Below are 14,210 nucleotides of genomic sequence, written 5' to 3'. Positions count from 1 at the left end.
CCCTGGCCCCTCCTCCAGAGGCCTCTGGGTATCCTTCCCCTGTAACACTACCTGATAGCTAATGTTTATTGAACACTTACTATGTCCCAGACACTTTTTTTTTTTTTTGTGGTACGCAGGCCTCTCACTGTCATGGCCTCTCTCGTTGCGGAGCACAGGCTCCGGACGCACAGGCTCAGTGGCCATGGCTCACGGGCCCAGCCGCTCTGTGGCATGTGGGATCTTCCTGGACCGGGCCACGAACCCGTGTCCCCTGCATAGGCAGGCGGACTCTCAACCACTGCGCCACAGGGAAGCCCCCAGACACTCTTAAAAGAAACTTAAATACACTAACTTACTCATCCTCATGACAACTCTATGAAGTGAGTTCTATTATCATTTCCATTTTATAAATGGGGAACCCTAGATTCCTAAATGAGTTTGAATCCAGGCATCTCAGATATGAGCCTTGTGTTCCCAACCACTACACCACCCCTGTCTCTCTTTGGCCTATAGGACTGTGCTTCCATGGCTGGTTTCTGGACGCAGCTCCAGATGATCTGACTGGAGGTATTTAGGGCCACAATTTGATTAGAAGGGAATGTGAGGGTGTGAAGTTGAAACTACATTTTCATAACATTTATCTAAATATCCTTAACAAAACTGGGTGAGGGGTGGTGCTGAAGGCCCTGCCACCTTCCTACCTCTAGCCCCTCCCTCCACCCACCTCCCCCCGCCCCACCTCCACCCCCAAGTCCCACAACCACTACCAGCTCCAGGCTCCCCCCAAACTTGAAGATGCACCACCACCTGCTCCTGACCCACCCAGCCCCACCCCTTTCTCCCATAACCCCACTCCCAGTACTACATGCTCCCCCACCCTTCAAAGCTCACTTCCTCCCCAAGTTTCATCCCAGTCCCCTCCAATTTCATCCACACCTTTGTTCCCATCCTGGCCTTACCCCGGTCCCACTCTCTAGTTCCACCTTCCATCACCTGCCTGGCATGTTGTCAGCCTTCAACTACTTTTTATGTCGGAATGTAAGGGGCTGCAATAGTGAAAAGTTAGGTTCCTGCCCTCAGTGAGCTCAAATTCTAGTGGGGACAACTAATAATCATCAAGGAAATAAATACACACGCACTCACACGTACACGTAGCAGTAAGTGCTGAGAAGAAAACTTAAGGTGCAAATGGGAAATGAGAAGGAGGAAGATGTCGCGGTGGAGGGGGTGATCTCGGGAGGCTTCTTGAAGGAAACAGTTATGTAGAGACTTGGCTGAATTAGGGAATGTGTGTGGCCAAGGCCCATGTGGGTGCCAGAGTGGAGTCAGTTTAAAGGGTGGTGTTGGGAGATAAGATGGGGGTGTGTGTTGCAGGGAGCAGACTATGCAGGACCCTGTCAGGTGAGGAGATTTTCAGGGGCAGAGAAGGCAACCACCTCCAGTTATTTCAGAGGCCCAGTTCCATGCTATTCGTTTCCCATGGCTGCTGTAACACATTACCACAAATCTGATGTCATGAAACAACAGAAATTTATTCTCTCCTATTTCTGGAGGCCAGAGTATGAAATCAGTATCACTGGGCTGAAATCAAGGTGTTAGGGGGCCATGCTCCCTCCAGAGACACTGGGGAGAATCTGCTCCTTGCTTCTTCCAGCTTCTTGTGGCTGCCAGCATTGTTTAGCTTGTGGCCGCATCACTCCCATCTCTGCCTTTGTGGTCACGTTGCTTTCTCCTCCTCCTCTGGGTGGAATCTCCCTCTGTCTCTCTCTCATCAGGACACTTGTGATTGCATTTAGGGCCCACCTGAATAATTCAGGACCACTGTTCCATTTATAGATCTTTAATCACATCTGCAAAGTCCTTTTTGCCATATAAGGTAACATTAACAGGTTCCAAGGATTATGACTTGGATATCTTTTGTGGGAGACATTATTCAATTTATTATATCTACCCTTTCTTCTGATATCTGGTAATTCAATGATTTATTCAATTCTCAGTGCAGTGTAAACCTTGACACTTGTTTCTTTTTCCTTTTTTGTAACACGATTATCTGATTTAAGTTTTGATTGTTGAGGCATCCATTTCAAAGAGGCACCCCCTTCAATGTGTTTATGTTGAATAAAAACATTGCCAGCCACAGAGCTAGATAGAGTCAGGCCATCTTCCCCCATAGAGCTTCCTTTGTTTTAGAGATCTTGTTTGTTTTCAGTAACTGATCATTTGAGCTACCAGTTGTTTTTTTTTTTCTTCTTCCTGGGCTTTAAATTCCCACTCTTAAGTTTTAAATTTACCAATAAAGAGTGAGCCCACAAAATCATCAACCCCAATAAAACAGAACCCCAGGTGCTGTCTCTCTCTCTCTTTCTCTCTCTTTCTCCTTCCCTGTGACCTCACTGTGTGGCCCCAGGAATGCTGTGTAAATTCCAGGTCTTGTAAAGTAATAAGCCTCTGTTTCTTCAAAGTTCCCTGATGGGTATCACTGAAGGGCATCTTGCACTCATAATACCAACCACAAGGGCCAGTCCAACCACAACACTGGTTATCGATATGCTGAAACTGGCACAAAACACTCAGACTAAATTAATGGCCCCTTAGACTTAGTATTATTCCAGCTGCTTTTCTGTTTGTTATGATGAAAAACATCCAGACTAATCCACGTCCCTACCTAATAGGTGCTAATAAATGTTTGTGTGGAAAGAGGAAAGGGAGTTTGCATGCACTGAGTGTACACAGAGCACATAGCACATAGTAAGCCCTCAGTGGATGTTGAATTGAATTGCTTCTTATACAGTGCAGAGAGTCCACGTGATTGTCCTCGACGTTCCAAGAGGTGCAGTTAGTTACTAATGGTGGTCAGGGAGGGAGTGGGGGCTTCAGGATTAGAAATCGGGCATGTCTGACTCCAAGGAATGCATGCTTTCCCCTACATCAGGGTTCCTCAACTTCGGTACTACGGATACATTGGGCCAGATAACTCTCCGTTGTGGGGTATGCCCTGTGCATTATAGGATAATTAGTGGCATCCCTGACCTCTACCCGCTAGATGACAATGGTACCCCCCAAGCTGTGACAATCAAAAATGTCTCTAGACATTGCCACATACCCCCTGGAGGGGCAAAGTATTCTCTTCTTGAGAACTACTGCCCTCCATTATGCTGCCCTAGTGGAGGTGGAGGTATAAAGAGATGCCATTTCATCTGGGAATTGAATTCAGGTGTCCCACGGAACAAGTAAGAAACTGTCTCTATGCCACAGAGGTGGAGATCACTGGTTATCTACTGATGTTTACTCTCTGATTCTCTAGTGACAGATTTTAGCTGGGCGCACCTTGCTAGAATAAAGACTACATTTCCTAGCCTTCCTTGCAGCTAGGTGTGACCATGTGACCACATTCCAGCCAATTTGAGGTGATGTGGACAAATTCCCAGCTGTGACCTTGAAGGGAAGTGTCATTCTCCCCTTCACTACTTCTTTCCCTGGTCTTTCTGCCTGGGATATGGACCTGGTAACAACAAGATCAAGGAATCCTGGGTCTCAATACCAGGGAGTCCCGAATTGCCTGGCCGGCTTATACTGGAATATTACTAAAGAAACCAACTTTCTTCTGATTTGAGCCACTGTTATTTAAGAGTTTTGTTAAAGTTGCCAAACCTGCATTCTAACTGTTACAGCCACCCAAGTCAGCCACCGTGGAGAAGGAAAGAAGGCAGGAAAGGAGGAAGGAAGGATGTAGATGGAGGGGCACAGGTGGTCTGGTTGGGCTCAGAGACACTCAGGGAAACCTTCTGGGAAAGACTCTGAGTTGCATCTTGAAGGAAGAGAAAATGTGGAGTGGGGAGCAAAGGGGCAAGCCCTCCAGAAGGGGCTACAGCAGGAGCAAGGGCCTCAAGGAGAGACCTGGGCAAGGTCTTGAAGAACAAGGAGGGCTTGAACAGGCTGAGAAGAGAGAGGAAGGCAAATCAGAGGGGAGCCCAGTGCCAAATGGGGAATTTCGCCAGGTGAAAGGAAATCGGGTGTAGGGAATCTGGAGTTCGTCATGAGGCCTGAGGGCAACTGGAGGCTGGAATTGGAGGCAGAGGAATGATTGGGGAGTCCCTGGCCCTCTCTTAGAGAACCCACTCTAGGGCTGACCAGTCATCCATACCCCATGCCCCATGCCAAGATGAGCACAGCTGCTGGGCCTGAATTTTTGACATCTTCTTGTCAAGGGTTCCTCCGGTGGGCAGCCAGGGCCAGCAGGACTGCAGCCAAGGTTACAGCTTTCAGTCCCAGGACCACAAGAGTGAGCACAGACAGGAGGCCTGGGGGACACAGAGGAAAGCTCAGGAAGGATCCCAGCTGAGCCCCCAACAGCCCACACCTCAGTGCCTCTATGCTGGAGTTGGGTCAAACTTCTGTATAACCTCTGGGGCCTCATCCTTTTTACCCTGGAAGAGATCAAAGACCTCCCATCCCCCTGTACCAGGCTCAAAGAACCTTTGCCCAATATCCTACCTGTACCTTTAATCATCTTGACAGCATCTCTGACCTCTGATAACAATACAAAATTGCTTTCGTTATAGACTGCTCAGCTCCTCTGTCCCAGGCCCTGAGCTAAGCACTTCCTAATTGCCTTATATAATCCTCAAACTAATCTTGCAAGGTAGGATAGCAATCCAGCTTGTATAGATAAGGAGACAGATCCAGAGTGGGGAAGTGATTTTCTCAGGTCTACATGTGTCAAAGTAGTGATGGGACCAAGTGGTTTGGCTCCCAAGAATGGCAGGAACAGGGTTGAGCATCAGGGAAGCTAACCTGGTCACCTCTATTCCAAGTTCGCCCCAGTTATCAAGTGCCCTTGAGTATACCTTGAGGTGATGTGACAGGCACAGTTCTGGGCACTTGACACATGTGGCCCCATTAGATCTGTACATAACCCCATGAGGTAGGTTCTCTGTTTCTTATCTCCCTTCTTCCCCCTAGATCACAGAGCAGGGCACCAGAGATTCAAGGAGTAAGGCAACTTGTCCATAATCTCACAGCTAGAAAGGGGCTCAATCCAGGAAGCCTGGCTACAAAGCCATGTTCTTCAGCACTGTTAAGCACAGCTTCATAGTGCAGCCTTGCTCTGAATTACGGGGAGCTCACCACCTCGTAAGCAAGACTGCCCACTGAACAGTTAGCACTGACTGTTAGAAAGTCCTTCCTTTGACTGAGCTTTAATGTGGTTCTCTGGGTTCTGGTTCTGCAGCTGAGATGGAGTCCTGGGAACTGTCTTAGTGGCAGAAGGGCCCTAGAAGTCTGGGACTGCACCTTTCCCGTGGCCAAGCCATCTCTGACCCCACTTACCTGTGGGAGCCTGGTTACCGCCACTGGAGATAGGTACACTCACCTGATGGAAATACCTTGGCTGCACGTTCATTGGTGAATTCTGACTCTTGGAGAGAAGTGTGCTTAGCTGCAAGGGAGAGAAGTGGTCTCACACTCCCCTTTCTTTCTATCACTCCACTTATTGAGTCCCTGTGTTAGGAGCTGGGGTCCCTGAGATGAGTCTGCCAGTTTCTGCCTGGGATGGGGGCTAGAAGTCAAGCCCTGTAGTTAGAATTGCATGAGCCTCTCTGGGGTAGGGACAATGCTTGCTTCATTGCAGTGTCTGCAGCACCTAGTACAGTGTAGAGTAGTCAACAGGCATGCAATAGATGTTTGTTGAATCATTAACAGTCTATAAAATGTTCTGTGGAGCTCAGAATGGGGATAAATTAACTCTACCTGGGAGAAGGAGAAGGTTTCACAGAGGAGGGGCTATTTGTGCTGGGCCTTGAAGGATGAGTAGAAGTTCTCCGTAGAAAAGGAGAAAGCATTCCAGGCAGAGGGAATAGCTTATGTAAAGACCTTGAGGCTAAGAAGAGCTAGCTTGTTTGGGACATGATGAAATTTTCCTTGTGGACCACCTCCCCCTCTCCCCCAACATCTCCTAAACCACCTGTCTCACCTTTGACTCTCAGCCTGGTGCCCTGTCCAGATAGGTATTGCCTGTTGGGTTTCCTCTGAAACTTTACACAGTAATAAGTGCCTGAATGCTCAGTGGAGATGCCATGCAGAAGAATGCTGAAATCATTGTTGGAAGCCCGGACCGCTGTCACATTGGGGTAGGAGATACCTCTAAAGTTGTAAATGGCCTCCCGGCTCAGACCAGCTCCCCGAAACCACCTGATGGGTCCGGGGGGACCATCTCCAAGCACCGTGCAGTTCAGGAAGACAGTGTCTCCAGTGGTTGCCAACACCAACTCCTGGGGTTGGATGATCCAGAGGTCTGGCTCTGGGTCCCCAGCTCCTGCAGCCAAAGAGAGGACTTTGTTGTTCCCTCTCTCCCTCCGTAGTCCAATCATTTCCTCCTTCATATCTACCCTCCCTTTGCTTCCCCTGTTTTCTTCACTCAGTCACTCCCTCCCGCATTCCCTTGTTATTCACTAATTGATTCACTCAGTAAAGGAATTCTCAGTACCTACTATGTGCTGATGCTAGGATTGGGGAAAAGGAAGCTTGCTAAGACCTACAAATGTCCTGCCCTGGAGAAGTTCTCAGTCTGGGGGTGGAGATGGTCCAGAAAATCCCCCTGAGGTTGGAAACCCAGAGGACTGCAGGACTAAGAAGCTTGGAAGGAGTCAGAGAAGACTTCCTGAAATGCTTGCATTAAGTTAAAATGAACCCCCCTCCCCACCCCACCACACATACATGGATACCCTCCATGTCAACGGTTTACGGGGGTTTCATAAACATAAGTTCTTCTATTTCATCCCTGAATATCCCTTGAAGTAGGAATTTTGTTGCCTGTTTTGCAAGTTAAGCACTTGAAGGAGAGAGAGCTGAAGTGACTAATTTAAGAACACATTTCTACTGAATGACAGACCCAGGATTTGGGTGTCCAGGTCACCAATGGTGGACTTATAGATAGTATGACTGGTTACTTGGGGATTAAATGATCAGCCCCAGTTCTTGACTCTCCTCTGATAGTGTGGCACATCCATACTCTTGCTGTGGATTCATGGTGGCCAGGTACACTTCCTTGTCTCTTAACTTTGACCTTAGCCATGTGACTTGCTTTAGCCAATGGGCTGTTAGCAGATATTATATGAGTAGAAGCTTGAAATGTGCTTAGGGTGTTGGGACTTGCCCTCTTGTGCTTCTGCCATCTCCATGAGAAATATGTACTCTGGCCAAACTTCTGGGCCCTGGAATGAGACATGTAGAACAGAACCACCCCAGCTGCCTGTAAATGTGTGAGTGAGACATACTAATTGTTATATGCCACTGAGATTTTGTGTGTGCAGCATGATTGTGGATAAAGGTGACAGATGCAGGGAGACAGATCAGAGCAGAATGCTATGACCTGCAGGGCCTGATACTCACTCTTCACAAGCACGGAGGTGCCCTCGTCCAGCTTCTTTCCTGAGTGCTCATTCAAGCCATCAAGTCTCACACAGTGGTAGCTTCCAGCATGTTTCGCGGTGACATTGTGGATATAGATGGAATAGTCGCAATTAAGTGGTTCCAGTGTCTTCTGGATCATGGGCATTACCCCGGGGAAGAAGCCATGTTTGAAGTTATAAATTTCCTGCTGGTCCTGGTTGCTCACCTTGACCCATTTTATCATGCCATCAGTGCAGGAGCCGACTACTGTACACCTCAGCAGGAGTGTCTCACCTTCTGCCACCAGCATGGGGCCTTCAGGCTGCAGGACCTGCCATTTACCCCCCTTGCTCTGCTCAGAAGCTCCTGCAACAGAGGAAGAAAGGCCTTGTGCTGGGCTGGAGGGACTTGGAGCCCTAAGAGGCAAACTTAACATAAACCAGCCATCAGCTGGTCAAGAACAATTGCTTAGAACACTTGAGGGGTGTTGTTGAAGAGGGAAGTAAAAGAGGACATGAGGCAGCTGGCTGGAGAGAGAGAGAGAGAGCAGGGCTATTAAATGGATTACTTATGAGTAATAGATGGCACTTGAGTGCTCACCATGTGCCAGGCAATGCATGTATTATCTCATTTATTCCTCCAACACTCCTTAGAGGTTGGCAGCATCATCCCCATCTTACAATAGAAGACATTGAGAACCCAGAAAGAGTTAGGTAGCTTTCCCAGGATCACTGCTAATTGGGCTGAATTTTTCTCCCCCACAAATTCATATACTGAAGTCCTAACTCCCAGTACCTCAGAATGAGATTCCATTTGGAGATAGTGTCTTTAAATAGGTGATTAAGTTAAAATTAGGTCACATAGGTGGGTCCTAACCCAAATATGACTGGTGACCTTATAAGAAGAAGATAGGTTGAACTATTGAGTTTGGCTTGAGACTGGGCACAGAGAAGGAAGGCCAAGCCCTCCCAATGGAAGTTCTTCTACACCTGGGTTATGAACAGCAACTCAGATACTCCCTCCAAGAGCTCTGTGAGGTTCTCCACTTCTGAGAGAAAACTAATACTCAAGGAGGTGCAGAAACCTGAGGGGAACCATGCATTCAGTAGGTGTCATGGCCAGGATTTGGACTCAGATCAACTGCCTCAAGATTCTGCTCACTACAGGTCATCAGCTTTGTGCCTTGAGTTTCCCTTCATCTGTGCTTCCATCAGGCCTTGGGAATAACTTGGTCTCATTCCAAGACTTAAGTTTGTATCGTGGTGTTTCTCAGTTGGGAGTGAGGTAGGGGAGTAGAATGAAGCAAACATTCCCTTCTAACAGGATCTAGGGAAGGGTTGTGGAATTCTAAATTAATTTCCCCTCATCTTCAGCTAGGCATGCACCATTAGCCACTAAGAACTGCCTCATAGCTGTGACCAAGTGACACCCCACATTCAATCCTAGGAATTTCGTTTGTCCTTAGTTCCAGGAAGTTCAGCAAACACCCACCCCCAAACACCATTATTTGAGTCAGTCAGACCTTGTTCTCTCTAATTCTTTCTAGTCATTCTTCCCCTGGCCTCAGGTAGTTTCCTCACGTGGATGTGCTAAACTGTGCCCATCACTCAGCACAGGGCTGAGAATAATGCCTGCTCCCACCTGTAATACTGGAAAACCTCATGATCGACAGGGCAAAGGGTAGACTACACAGAAGGGAGTACTCTACCTAGAGAGAGGTGCTCTGGTCCCACCTAGCAAATCTAGAAAGCAAGGTCCCAAAATAATAAAATATAGTAACATTCTATTGTGAGGCTTATAATGCATGTGTAGGTAAAGTTAAGGCAATAATAGAATAAAGGCTGGTGTGGGGAGAATGTTAGTATACCATCATGAGGTTCTTACACTATATGTGAAATAGTATGATATCACTTAAGGTAGATGTTGATAAATTACAGAGGTATATTATAAACCCTAAAACAACTACTAAACTTCAAAATAAAGTTATAGCTAATAAGCCAATAAAGGAGAGAAAATAACATTATAAAAATATTAAATTACCAAATGAAAACAGAAAAAGAGGAAAAAGGGAACAAAGAACAAGTAGAACAAATAGGAAAGTAATAGATTTAGACCTAATCATATCAAAGATTACTTTAAATGTAAATGGTCTAAATATTCCCTGTAAAAGTTAGAGATTGTCAGATTGGACAAAAAAGTAATATCCAACTACATGTTGCCTACAAGAACTCCACTGTAAATATAAAGATGCAAATATGTTAAAAGAAGAATGATGGAAAAAGATATATCATAGTAACACTAATCAAAAGCTGGAGTGACTATATTAATATCAGATAAAGTAGATTTTGGAGCAAAAAATATCTCCAGGAATAAAGAATGCCATTTGACAATGATAAAGGGGTAAAATAATCAAGAAGACATAAAACCCCCAAGCATTTATGCACCTAATAACAGAACTTGAAAGTATATGAAGCAAAACCCAACAGAACTGCAGGGAGAAACAGACAAATCCACAGTTACAGTCTGAGATTTCAATATCCTTATTTCAATAGTTGATAGAACAAATAGGCAGAAAATCAGAAAGAATACAGAAGATTTAAAAATACTATCAACAACTTAGTCTAATTGATATTTACAGAAAATTATGTCCCCAAATAGCAGGATATACAGTTACTTTCAATTGTACAAGGAACATTTACAAAGATAGAGCATGTTCTGAGTCATAAAAAAGACTCAATAAATTTAAAAGAATTCAAGTCATGAAAAGCATGAACTTTGACCACAATGGAATTAAATTAGTAGAATCAGTAACAGACAGACGCCACGAAAACTTCAGATGTTTGAAAACTAATACATGAGTCAAAGAAAAAATAAAAGCGTAATTAGGAAGTATTTTGATCTGAATGAAAATGAAAACACAGCATTACATTTTGTGGCATGTTGCTTAAGCTGGTGGATATTTTAGCATTAAATGCTTATTTAGGAAAGAAGAAAAGACTTAAATGAATGACTGTAGTTTCATCTTAAAATAGAAAAAAGGAGCAAATTAAATCAAAAGTAAATAAAAGAAAGGAAACTACAAGGATCTGAGTGAAAATCAATAAAGTAGAAAACCAAAAACAATAGAGAAAATCAACAAGAATAAAATCTTTGAGAAGATCATTAAAACTAATACATCTCTAGCCCTTCTGAATAAGGAGAGAAGGAGAGCGAGAGAAAGAGAAAGAGAGAGAGAGTGTGAGAGCCATAGATAGGTATCAGGAATGAGAGAGGTGACACCAGTACAGTTTTTACAGATATTAAAAGGATAATTAGGCATTGTTATTAACAAGTTTCATGGCTATATATACTTAACAACACAAACAAATTTCTTGAAAATCACAAACTACCAAAGCTACCTCAAGAAGAGATAAATAGATGTTTCTATCTATTTAAAACATTTAATTTGTTTTAAAAACCTTCCCACAAAGAAAACTCCAAGTCCAGATAGCTTCACTGGTGAATTCTACCATATATTTAGAGACAACACCAAAATCTTGATCGATAAAAGAACAAGTTGATAAATAAAAATTAAGAACTCTTAAAAGGAGTTCAAAAGACACTTGTGAAAGAAGAAAAGATAAGCCACAGAGTAGGAACAAATCTTTGCAAAGCATAAATCTGATAAAAGGTTTGTAACCAGAATATACAAAGAATTCTCAAAACTCAATAATAAGAAACACAATTTAAAAATGGGCGTTGAATGGACCCTCATCAAAAAAAATGCACGTGAAAGATATTCAACATCATTACACATTAGGGAAATGCAAATTAAAACTACAAACAGATATTACCACACACCTTTTAGAATGACTAAAATTGAAAAGGCTGACTATACCAAGTGTTGGAAAGGATGTGGGGGAAATGTTATCCTCCTACACTGATGATGAAAATGTAAAGTGGTACAACCACTTTGGAAAACACTTTGGCAGTGTCTTAAAAAGTTAAACAATCACCTACCATATGATCCAGTCATTTTATTCTTAAGTATTTTCCCAAGAGAAATGAAAGCATATGTCCACACAAAGACTTTTATATGAATGTTCAAAGATGCTTTATTTGTAATAGCCCCAAACTGCGAATAACCCAAATATCTGTCAATAGGTTAGTGGAAAAACAAACTGGTTTATCCATAAGGTAGCTAGAAATGAAAAGAAATGACTATTGATATGTGCAACAATATGAATGAATCTCAGAATAATTACAATGAGTAAAAGAAGCCAGGCAAACAGGAGTATATACTGTATGATGTTTGTTGTATAAAGTTCTAGAAATTGCAGACTACTCTATCGTGATGGAAAGCAGATAAGCTGTTGCCTGGGGAGGAGGAGGAGTGGAAAGGGTAAATCACAAGGAAACTTTTATGGGTGTTTGAGGTATTCCTCATCTTGGTTATCTTGGTGATAAGTTCACAAGTGTGAAATGCCCACAAAACTTGTCAAATTGTACACCTTAAATATGTACAGTTTATAGTATGTCAATTATACCTCAATAAAGCTGTTAAAAAATTTATAAAGATGAAGCTTCTGTGTGTGATGAGAAAGGGAGAACTAATGGAGTAGAGGCAGTGGGAGGAGATGAGGGCTCAGAAAGTCTCATGATTCTTATCCCAGTTGGGGTGAGTCTGGGAAAGTGAAATAGCAGGGAGGAAACTGGAGCCTGGAATAAGGCCCTGTGCCCCACACCCCTCTCTCTCTCCCTTTCTTGATTCTCCTTCTGTGTTGTCACATGGACTTTGGGAATTGTCCTCGGTGCTTTGTCTCTACCTTTGCTGTGGCGCTGGATCATTCCCTTTCCCACAGCTCTGGGATTTCTTTCCACCCATTTTCCATCTGCATGCTCTTGTTTTTCATGATTCCTATTGAGGGGTTCCCTTTTGGAAGCATGATAGAAATCAACATTTTTCAAAAATATTTTGAATATATTTTATCCCGGTTAGTTTAGATATATGATTTCCTAACCTAGTGCCTAACATGTAATGGACACTCAAAAGTCTTTGTGAAACGAGTTAATAAGAATTACGATTCACATTTTCCTCGAGAAAACCAGCTGGAAGAAGAGAAGTGGTGCCCCAAGTCACAGCCAGTGAACGAGGGAGCATCCAGGTCTGACTCCACACCAGGGTCCCACTGGGGCCTCTCTTGGGGGTGACAATTCTGGAGGACCCTAGGTGTGATGAACAGAATCTGGACCTCAGTAGGGCTTGGGGCAGAGACCCACATGGGCAGGTGGTGGAATGAGCCCACTGATAGCCATGCATCTTGTCTGGTGGATCAGAGGGTTCTGGGCTCAGAGGGTGAGTTGTACCCAGAAGGCCCAAAACTCAGCAGCTAAATCAGCCTGATCCTGACTTAGAGGAGACATGGGTATGATAATAATAGCCAACAGTTATTAAATCTTTACATCGTGCCAGGTATTTATAGGCATTATCTCATTGAATCCTCCAAACAAAGAGGTAGGTCCCAGGATTAGTTGCATTTTGGCTCATGGATGTTTGATTTGTATCGTTGCACAGGGCCCAGAGCTTAGACAGGCCTCATGCTTGCCTTAATGCTCTACTGCTGCTGTCTTAAAATTCTTAATACTTTTTTTTTAACGTCTTTATTGGAGTATAATTGCTTTACAATGGTGTGTTAGTTTCTGCTTTATAACAAAGTGAATCAGTTATACATATACATATGTTCCCATATCTCTTCCCTCTTGCATCTCCCTCCCTCCCACCCTCCCTATCCCACCCCTCTAAGTGGTCACAAAGCACCGAGCTGATCTCCCTGTGCTATGCGGCTGCTTCCCACTAGCTATCTATTTTACGTTTGGTAGTGGATATATATGTCCATGCCACTCTCTCACATTGTCACAGCTTACCCTTCCCCCTCCCCATGTCCTCAAGTCCATTCTCTAGTAGGTCTGTGTCTTTATTCCCATCTTACCCCTAGGTTCTTCATGCCCTTTTATTTATTTATTTATTTTAATTTTTTATTTAATTATTTTTTTCCTTAGATTCCATATATATGTGTTAGCATACAGTATTTGTTTTTCTCTTTCTGACTTACTTCACTCTGTATGACAGACTCTAGGTCCATCCACCTCACTACAAATATCTCAATTTCGTTTCTTTTTATGGCTGAATCATATATCTTGAGAAAACCATAATTCAAAGAGTCATGTACCAAAACGTTCATTGCAGCTCTTAATACTTTTTGAACAAAGGACCTGTACTTTTATTTTTCACAAGGCTGGGCAAATTATGTAGCTGGTCCTGGGCTGAGCCTCACCATTTTTATATTTAATACAGTACCCCTAGAGAAAGGCCCCAAAGAGCAGTTCTTTGTAGATAGGCATACAAGTGTCTGAGCCAGAACCCGGCGGTATGAGCCCAGAGCCTGGGAGCTTAACATCGCTGTGCTGCCCAGGAAGTTCTGCTTCTCTCAACACTTGGTCTGCACTCTGCTGGGATCAGGAAAGTTCTCAGTTCTCCCCTCCCCCTCCACATTGGTGGGGTCAAGCCCCTCCTGGCACCTCTCTGTGGGATCAGCCAGGGGTGGATCCTGTTCTGTCCCAGATCCTACTCACCCCAGAGGACAAGGAGCAGTGCCAGCAGCCAGGAGCGGGGAGATGAATGAGCCAGGCGGGTAGGGGTGGGCATCACTGGGGGCAAAGTGTGCCTCCCGTGGTCTCCTAGACTGGCCACCATTCCGTTCTCTGATCGGTGTTGGAGTCTGAAGTGAGATCTCTGGGCAAGGCTTTTTCTGCTTCTCATGGCCAAGGCTACTTGGGGAAATATTTTCACTACAGCAAGA

The 14,210-nt window shown here is 44.3% G+C and overlaps 1 protein-coding gene across 1 annotated transcript; it reads right to left on the bottom strand.

Annotated features, from left to right (window-relative positions):
• Positions 1 to 1,570: 1,570 nt before the first annotated feature.
• Positions 1,571 to 14,210, bottom strand: SIRPB2 (signal regulatory protein beta 2). Its single transcript, XM_067707690.1, has 5 exons — positions 13,984 to 14,210; positions 7,372 to 7,737; positions 5,954 to 6,295; positions 5,354 to 5,419; positions 1,571 to 4,283 (listed from the first exon to the last, which is right to left on the bottom strand). Exons 1-5 carry the CDS (start codon positions 14,168 to 14,170, stop codon positions 4,186 to 4,188), a joined length of 1,059 nt encoding a protein of 352 aa, XP_067563791.1. The 5' UTR covers positions 14,171 to 14,210; the 3' UTR covers positions 1,571 to 4,185.

The sequence above is a fragment of the Pseudorca crassidens genome, chromosome 15 (genome assembly GCF_039906515.1).
Source record: "Pseudorca crassidens isolate mPseCra1 chromosome 15, mPseCra1.hap1, whole genome shotgun sequence".
Lineage (NCBI taxonomy): Eukaryota > Metazoa > Chordata > Mammalia > Artiodactyla > Delphinidae > Pseudorca > Pseudorca crassidens.
Note: the sequence above shows the minus strand (reverse complement) of the source record. Positions and strands in the feature narration are given on the sequence as shown.

Excerpts from the sequence above, each read along its gene's own strand:
- SIRPB2 (XM_067707690.1), bottom strand. The coding sequence starts at position 14,170 with ATGAGAAGCAGAAAAAGCCTTGCCCAGAGATCTCACTTCAGACTCCAA. Across the intron at positions 7,738-13,983 it reads ACTGCTCCTTGTCCTCTGGG|GAGCTTCTGAGCAGAGCAAG; the intron begins GTGAGTAGGATC and ends CCTCTGTTGCAG. Across the intron at positions 6,296-7,371 it reads CACCTCCGTGCTTGTGAAGA|GAGCTGGGGACCCAGAGCCA; the intron begins GTGAGTATCAGG and ends CTTTGGCTGCAG.